Source organism: Fukomys damarensis, unplaced genomic scaffold (assembly GCF_012274545.1).
Source record: "Fukomys damarensis isolate Sample0158 unplaced genomic scaffold, DMR_v1.0_HiC HiC_scaffold_21, whole genome shotgun sequence".
NCBI classification, from domain to species: Eukaryota; Metazoa; Chordata; class Mammalia; order Rodentia; family Bathyergidae; genus Fukomys; species Fukomys damarensis.
Window position 1 is genome coordinate 22,590,855 of NW_022900933.1, and position 9,420 is coordinate 22,600,274.

At 38.1% G+C, this 9,420-nt stretch overlaps 1 protein-coding gene across 3 annotated transcripts in view; it reads right to left on the reverse strand.

The window, feature by feature from the left end:
• The window catches only part of Gtf2a1 (general transcription factor IIA subunit 1), a 170,724-nt gene that overhangs the window by 62,691 nt on the left and 98,613 nt on the right, over positions 1-9,420 (reverse strand). For all 3 annotated transcript variants that reach the window (XM_033766721.1, XM_010616246.1, XM_010616245.1), the window contains exons 5-6: positions 8,468-8,670; positions 7,114-7,179 (exon numbers count right to left, since the gene is read on the reverse strand). In XM_033766721.1, coding sequence (XP_033622612.1) covers positions 7,114-7,179; positions 8,468-8,670 — 269 coding nt within the window. The remainder of the gene's footprint in view (positions 1-7,113; positions 7,180-8,467; positions 8,671-9,420) is intronic.

A 9,420-nucleotide genomic window follows, 5' to 3' on the forward strand; every position in this document is an offset into this window, starting at 1 on the left:
ACACGCACACACACACACAATAAATTTAACTAGCATAATCAAACTTGTCACTTGTTAATTTGTCAGTTTTAGGATCTTTAGCTGAATCAACTGGGTGGTGGACCTGGCTAATAAACATTTACTCTTTTTACACTGCCTTCATTAAACATTACATAGTGACACTCTGTTCAAAAGTTTTATTAACAGCTCATTTTCATAATTCAAAAAAGGCATTACAGATTATAATCAGAACAACTAAAACAACACCTCACCTCTACAGAGATAGCCAGTGTGTAGACTTTATTACATAGGCACATTTTAATTTTCTAAAAAAAAAGGTAAACTTGTTTTACATAAAACTGACCACAATAGTGCAAGAAATTACATATAATGAGGACAGATGATGAAAAAGGAAAATACAAGCCTTGCATCAGCTGAATCGTCCACTGGATCTTGGGCTCAACTCCTCTCATGCATGGAAACTCACCATGGACATTTCAAAAATGCAGGGTGAGGAAGGGCGTTCCTCTGTTGTCCCCTAGCTAAAGCACTAATTTTGATTAATCTCTTGAATGTGGCAATGTTTTCTCCAGATTCTGGTGGCAAGCAGACATAATGGTTTGTTTCATTTCTTCTCTCACTCCTGACTTTACCACCCTTAAACCCAGCAGGCTGCTTTTGAAAGAGGGATCTCCCAAGATACTGCTAGGATTGTACACTCTTAAAGGACATGGCCACAAATGACACTCTGTAAGATTTCAGTTAAGGCGCTGCTTGAAAGAGGGATCTCCCAAGATACTGCTAGGATTGTACACTCTTAAAGGACATGGCCACAAATGACACTCTGTAAGATTTCAGTTACTGTTTGACTAGATGGTGTCCAAAACAGAGTTCAGGGTGTGATCTGAAGTGGTACATGGGGGTGAACAGGAGAGAGCTAGAATTCCTTGTTCACCCATTACATTTGGTGGAATCCATCCATTTCATTTAACTAAGCACAAGAAAAGAAATCAAAAATCACACTGAAACACACCACATAAGAGAAGCAATTCTGTAGCTTATATAAGTTTTTTACATTTTTAAAATTAATGTTCCCATGTTACTAAGAAACACGAGGAAGTCAGTGTTGGGAGACTGTCCTTTGTCTCATTTGGTTTTGCCATAACTTACAAATAGTCCCAGGATGTTTACTAAACGCTTTTTCTTCCCTTAGTCATTTGTATAAAAGGGCATATCCAAAAATCAGGGTCCATCCTGACATCCTCGGTACCTTGGAGGGCTAGACCTACTTCTGCTTCCAGTTGTACCTAAATCCTAACATCCACCTTGGAGCCCTGTCTGTTCTTCATCCTCATAGCACTCTTGCTGGGTGATGCCCATGAACATCCAGAGAAGCATTTTAATTGATCTTCGCCACCCTCTTTGATCCTCCTTTCTAATTGGTGTTTTGATGGCAAGTGTAAAATAGAGGATTGCAGGATTTTCTCTGTTTCTATCTTCTGGGCAGTTGGTAAAGGGTAAAGAACATACATGAAAAGGAAAAGATGAACCAGCTGGGTTCCTCAGTCTTCAAAATTTCAATTAGTTGGTTCCTAAGAATATGTGAAGTCTTGGAATATGACTGAAAGTGGCATCAAAGTGTATTTTCTAAAATAACCCATGAAACTATAGTTTTAAAAAAACCTGAGGAGGAGAAAAGTCCCCCCCACCCTGGAAACTGAAGCTGAATAGGGAAAATACCTACCAACGACTTCTAAACAATCCTCGATGTCCTTGTGCTTAGCTTTTGATCCCTTCAGGGAAGCTGGCTGCTAACATAGCACCATGATCAGGATAGACATGGTAAGTATTTGTTGAGCTGCACAATTCTATTTTTATTCCTGCTACGCAATCTCTTTTTTCCTGTAGCTTCTTACTTTTAGCTTTAAGAAATGGCGTCTAGTTTTTGAAGACTGGTGGTTAATGCTGTATTTTTCATCTCTTTATACCATTTCATATTGAATTTGTATTTCTTAAGTCTGTTTTTTATTGTATTTATTTATTTTTTTGGTGGTACTGGGGATTGAACTCAGGCCCTGTACTTGCAAGGCCGGCAGCAGAACCACTGAGCCAAATTCCCGGCCCTAAGTCTGCTTTTTATAGCTTTAAAAAAAAATCACATTCAGTTATTATTTGTCTCTTTCTAGGCACTGCCAAACATCAATGTGGAAAGTTTCTGCCTTTACAGTCAATCTTGGAAATGCAAGTTCAGTGACAAATTTTTCTTTTTCAAGTCTCAAAGCAAAGGACTAGATTTTCTGGAGCAAATTCACTAAGGCACAGTAGAAGAAATGTAAAAATCCCACATTTTTACTTTAGCTAATACATGGGAAAATATTATTGACATACACATTTGTTCTTTATATTTACAGCTGTCTTCCATATTTCCTTCACTTTTAATTCCTTAAATATGTAAATATCAATCACAATATCCAAAGTTTGTCTCATTTACAAATGGAATAATTAATGGTGACTTGTAGAGAACTGGTAGTTGGACTTTGGTGCCATGTACAAAATACCTTTAGAGTTTACGGCCATACCACCCTGAATGCAACTGATCTTATCTGATCTGGGAAGCTAAGCAGGGTCCGGCCTGGTTGGTAGTTGGATGGGAGAGAGTGTCTTTAGAAAGTTGGTGAGAAAACTCTAATATTAAGAGTTGGGGCTGGGGACGTCGCTCATTGGTAGAACACTTGCCTAGCATGCAGAAAGCCCTGGGTTCACTCTCCAGTGCCACAAAAGAATGAAAAAAAATAAATAAAGGGCTGAGGATTTAGCTTAGAGGCACTGCACCTGCCTCACAAACACAATGTCTTAAGTTCAATCCACAGTACTGGGAAAAATATTTTTTTAAGTTGCAATGAAGGGTTAGAGATTTATTACTAGATGATTTTAAATTTTTTGTTGGCTTTGTTTGAATATCCTATTAGACTGCATTCTTAACCCAAACTCTAAATATGCTGGGATTAAAGGAATATTTATTAGAGTTAAAAATTACCATTCCCACTAGGAGAATTTGTAAAAGTAGGTTGGATGGCAGTGCTTCTCCTGCTCACACAAATTTAATAGTGTGCAAAGCTTTAAGGAAAAAATCTCAACTCATTCTCTAATTTTCCACTACTAACTTACAAAATCTAAGTCACTTGTGAAATACTGATTTCCTCTGACAGGATTCAGCCTTCCTAATCTCAGACCTCTGTCTTACATAGTGACAAAAGAAATGTGCAGTAACACTGGTCAGCCGTTAATGCTGGGGGAAACAAAGAACTGGCCCATGAAGACTGGCTGAGCATTCCATCGAATTCCATTCTTCAAGCATTTCCCCCGCCAGCCATTCTAATGTGCCAGCTTCAGGCTCCTAGATAGTTTGACTCACAGCAACAGAACTGAATCAGTAGTCTGATTATGGGCAGCATCTGTGCTACTTTACCTGTGGGCACAAAAAATGTTTCCCAGTGTGAATAAGGTACACTGTAGTACAAGCTCAGCAACACAGTAAGTGCTTAAGTGCTGATGATTATTATTAGTTGACACTGAAAGTGGGAATAAAAGTTTATTTAAATCCTGGAAATGAAAGCTAACTGCATGCTTTAGTATCAGCATTTGATGATAAGACTGAAGTAGTCTCAGAATCTCAAGGTCAGCATTCTTTCAACAAACGTACACTGAATACCTAATAATTTCCCTTTATTTCATGAGTATGTCTGCCCTGCCAGGAAGGACTGAAGGTGATTGACTTCTATTACACTCCAAGTTCTGTGCAAGGTATTGGAAACACAAGAATAAGATACATTCCTCATCCTCCTGCATCTCATTTCTCAGTAACATGAGTTTCTAGGGGAAAAAAAAGTCCTCCCAACCACTGGATTTGAATAGAAATTAATCTCTTTTCAAATAAGAAAGGTTTTAAATTAAAAGAAAAAGTTCTTAAGGATCACGGGTCCCAGTAATAATGTGGAAAGATAGAAAGTAGAGAATAAAAAACCCCACAATAAAACCGTTCAGATAATATTCAATATGAACAAGGTGCTAACTTTTGATAAGAAATAATTAATACTATGTTGACAAGAGCAGGTGGAGGTTTAATGTTCCCCTACAAAATGCTTCACATTCCTTTTGACATATCATAATGAATATGATTATTTTCCTTTTTTACTGTAAAGTTGAAGAGCAAGCCTTAGACTCAAAGTACAGTACAGCTCTTGCTATTATATGACATCTAACTTGTATTCCAATAGTAATACTATGTACTGGTAAGATGAATTCACTTTTAATATTTTCACATTATTGACCTCACAGATTAGAACTTTTTGTAACCACAAAAAATAAAAACCCATATCCAGGTGGCAGTCATAAACTCTACACATCAGAAAGTTATTTGTTGGGCTGGGGATTTAGCTCAGCGGTTTGGTGGCCTGCCTTGCAAGCACAAGGACCCAAGTTCAATCCCCGGTACCAAAAAAAAAAAAAAAAAAAAAGTTATTTGCCTAACTGTGACTTTTATGTAGATTATTAGCAAAACACTAAAAATATATTGTATCATATTCCCCAACCTCTATACGTTACCCATAGTCAAAAATATGAGAGGCAAAACAAACTTGATGCTGTCATGGTAGTAGATTTAAAAAATTTAGTGCTAAAAAAAAATTTTTTTACTACTAATTTTCTTCCCAAATGCAGATGGTATAGAAGGGATTTTCCTGCCTCTTGGTTAAATAACAAAAAACAGTTCAGGTGAAAGTAGGAAGACAATGAGAATTAATCAAGGAGGAAAAATAAGAACCAACAAGTAATACTTATGTCATGGTAAGCAGGTGAGACAGAGGGCTTGCCACAGGGCTAAAGCTGGGAGAGGAAGTGACCTTCATTCATCCTGACAGTTCTCCAACCATCTGGATATTGTGTGAGAAGCTTTTAGTGTCCTCAGTACAGCATGGAAAGGATATGCTTTGGAATCCCTTGACAAAGTCTTTTAAGAGATTCTTCTGTATTTCAAACAGCATGAAAACATGAAAGAAAAAGACTGCTGGAGCTAGAGAGCCTTATTCTTGTTGAGACCATTTTAAAAAATCTTGGTCACCAGCTAGGCAAAATCTAATGTGACAGTCCCTCTCATAGCATCTGGGATAGACAGTTATTTTAAATTTTGGGCATTTGCAAAAAGAGGAAATTTTACTAGAGTTTATTCCTTTTTAGAACTCTTTAATAACTACTACTTCCACTTCTTCCTTTTCGTAGTTTAACAGAAATTTTGAGGCAGCTACTCTATCATTCCATCCTGCTCAGTACCTCCCTCCCAGCTATATCTTCTGTTCTTCAAGACGGCTGTTCTTATTCCTTTTATAGTCAGACTCTTCGCAACCATGGTCTCCTGCCTATTAACACAGGCAACTTATTAAGGTCTCTTAGAAAAGTATCTGTAACTGAACTCAATCTTCCATCTAGACAGGGAGTGACATACATCATATAGAGATTGCTAAATTTCTCTTAACACAGGTTGAATGAATTAGCTTTGATGGCTGTGATATACTTCCAATTCAAAACTGAACTCCCATTTCCCCAAGAAAACATTTCTATGAGTGGCTGTAAGGCCCATTCTTTCAACATCCTTCTCATCAACACACACACATAAACATAAATGTACATGCCTGTAGTCTGTATTTTAGAGAGTTACTTTTTAAAAACTTAGAATATAGTGTCTCACGAATGACTATTCAATCTCCTCCATTTAGTTTCGGGCTTATGCTTAGATACTTCAAAAGCATTGCAATGATTTCTATATCCTAGTGTTAGTAACATACTTAGAATTAATGAATATTCATTGAATCAATTAATCTTGATTCTGTCAATGAAAAATTTGATAGTTTCTACTTCTGTATTATCTATAAATCAGATAAAATGTCCTTTCTCTCCATTCTATTCATCATAAAACACCAAGGTACAAATAAAATGAAGAGAAAGAAGACTGACTGAATGTCCTGACTCTTGGAATCAGAAGTTAATGTTCACAACATTCCCCTGTAATCCCAGACTGCCTTTTAATTTATTACAATACTGTGATTATCAAGCTCTGCACCTGAGAGCTTATCCAAAGTTTAAAACAGCTTTTAAACTTTCCTTTTCAGCTTACATATCCTATAAAGTTTGCGTTAAAGAGACATGCAACAATCTATTGGCTATGAGGTACAAAAAGAACTCCCAAATGCCCCTGACAAATGCCCGAGGTATTCGTGTCAGGAATCAGAAGTGGCCTGTATTTTTCAGTGTGAATTTGGGAATTCATTGAGACTGAAGATGTCTCCTGAACGGAATATAATCTTACAGTTAATGTCCCTTTTCCACCAAATGAAGAGAAATAAGCCCGATTTTGCTTTCCTTTCAACAGAATGTGAATTCAACCCAATCCAACTACAGAAAGAAAGTACAATCACAAAATTTAAAAAATCCAGTTAGGCGGCCCTTTCTCGTTGTCGATAGAGACTCAGGATAACAAAACCTGTGACTGAAACCTGGGAGAAATGAAAACAAAAATGATTCAGTCTAAAGAATCTGTAATCCGGGGAGAAACATCTGGAAAGGTTCTGTGCATAGTGTTAACACTTAAAGAAGAGAGACATCTAAAGAAGGTTTAGTAGATCCAAAGAGGATATTTGTTTTGAACCTTTTCTGAGCCTTTAAAGAGGAAGTGACAGAAATGGACGCTTAATTAACTTTTCAAGATCAAATTCCAGAAACTCATAATGACAGATGAATATCAGAAAGAAATCATGCCCACGATGACACTGGAAGTACTTTTCTGGACTCTTTTCACAGTAATAACAAACCACATACTCGTACTGTGATACAGGCAGACGCGAGACATTAACTATACAGAAAGCTCCAAAGTCAGATGAACCACATGCTTCAGGCTTGATCATGGTCAAAAGCCTCTCCTAAGCAACCACCTCAGGAGTTTCTATTAAAAGACAGGAAACAGGAAGGTCTCTGATAGATTGTTCCCAATATGGAGTGGCCACAGCAGGTATTGACTTAAACTTCAACTATACAGGAAGCCACCCTAGCACGTGTAGGGTTTTGTCACTGTATCCCACACACCTTGGGATTTTCTGTTTCATCTCCTTCAAAGTCTGGTTTCAAACTCTTTCTTTGCTCAATTTCCACCTGCCAAAATAAAAGTTGGGAAAAATATCAGAAGGAAGAAAGAAGCAGCGAATAAACCAAAGGAGACCCTCAGAGTCTCCTTTTTCCAGATTCTTTGTAAGTTTGCTAATGTTCTGGGCATTAGCCACATTAGATTTGCTAGCCCTGAGTGTATCATGACTCTTTGCACATCCTCTTCACTGGGTGGGAATTCCCTCTTCCATGAATACCTCCCCCCCCCCAGTACTGGGGATCAAACTCAGGACCTTTTACTTACAAGGTAGGCATGGTGCTACTGAGCTAACTCCCTGGCCCCTATACCTGAAATACTCTCATTTCTTGCCTTGCAAATCATTCCAAGGTCTCTCTGCATGTGAATCATTAAGCAGACTGAGGTGCTTCCCCTGTGAACCTTTCCACTGTACCTGTATGCTTGTCTGACTCCACTGTTCCAGGCTGGCTTACCAAACAAATAAATTCCTTTGTAATTATTTAAACCTTCCCAAATATTTGTAACTGTTTTAGAAGCTTCCAAACGAAGGATTGCATATTTACAGTTCTATTGTTTCTTCTCCTAAACAGTCACTGTCTTTCCGGAGAAATCAATAAATTCTGGGAAATCAAATAATGCCTGGGAAATGACACACCTCAAGTGAAGCCTTTGGTAAATCAGTAAGGGAATCCTTTGAGAACAGTAATTTTATCAATAAGGTATCTCCTCTCATCACCTGGATATATTGCTCAATTTAGATAAAAAAAATGAAGATCAAACAAGGTCTATCATGAAGGAAGTGCTATTTTTTTCCTGACCACAAGATGGAACATTCGTTCTTTCTGGTAGTCAAACGTTTTGCCCACCAAGAAAACATTCAGAACAAATAAATCACCACATAAATGTAAGGGCATCATTGTGAATAGAAAATTCTCAAACCGCTTTTCAAAATCCTTCTTTAATCTTTTCTCTTGGGAAGTGGTTTATTGTGATCGAATCCAAGACCAACATAAATTATTGTAAGTAATAATCACTGATTTATCCCATTGTTCTTTTTGTTGTCCAAAATGACAGTGATATTATACTTCTACATGTAAGCCACTTTTTAAATTTTTTCTGACTTTTCATTTGTCCACAAGAAAGATTAGCCATAAAAATCAGAACAAACTCATTTATAGTTACGTACATGAACTTCCTCCAGTGTGGAAAGAGAATATTTTGCACCTATGTTAAGCACTGCTAAAAGGTGGAAGTGGGAAGAGTTGTGGGCTGAACAAATGGACTTGGAAAAATCAGCCAGATGCTGCTCAAGGCTACCTTGTAGCTGTAATGTGCAGAATAATTGACCCACTTCCTGACGTCAGTCTTGTCTTCCACAGAGATGGATCTTACAGCAGTTTTGGAGGCAGAAGTCGTGGGCATGCTGAACTCCACATTCACATGATTGGCAAAGCTGGAAGGCACTTCCCGGTCAGAGCCAAGTTCAAGGTGGCAAAAGAAACAGTGTGGGTGGCCAGAAGCTATGAAAGAGAGAAGGAATCCAGAGATCAGCTTCTTTGGGGTTGAAGTCAAAGAATTAAAAAATAGAGCCACCTCATTAACAAAGGAGACCACAGTCTTTAGAGGTTCCAGAGCTGAGCAGAGGATTTTCTTCAGCTTTATGTGCCTTACACCCGTTGATATGACATCATTTTATTACCACAGTCTGGTATCCTAGCAATAAAACCCACAGCCTAAGAAATAGGCCACTCTCTGGTCAGAATGATACGTAGATACAGGACAACAACTAAGAAAATGGGACTACAGATTGGAAAAACAGAAAAGGATCAGTACTAAGCATCTAATAAAGCATCAGTGACAACGACCTGAAGCAAAATTATCGCTTTCCTTTGACAGATGAATTTTCTTAATAGCTTTCCATATTTTCAGCATTTTTGTGAGTGAATGATACACGTTCATGAGAAAAACATTATAGACAGCACACACACACAGTACTAAGGAAGCAGGTGGTACACTGGACAGAACACCGGATGATCCACATTCAGAGCACCCTGAACTGACCTCCCATTCTCCTACTAAGCAGCAGATTCCATACTCCAGTCCTCTGCTCTCTCCAGACCTCCATGCCTCATGTGTAAAGACATGGTGGGGTTGGCCAGGGATTTAGCTCAGTGGTTCTGATGCCTGCTTAGCAAGAGCAAGGACCCAAGTTCAATCCCCCGTACCAAAAAAAAAAAAAAAAAAAATGGCGGAGCAAAGAAGTGGGGGGA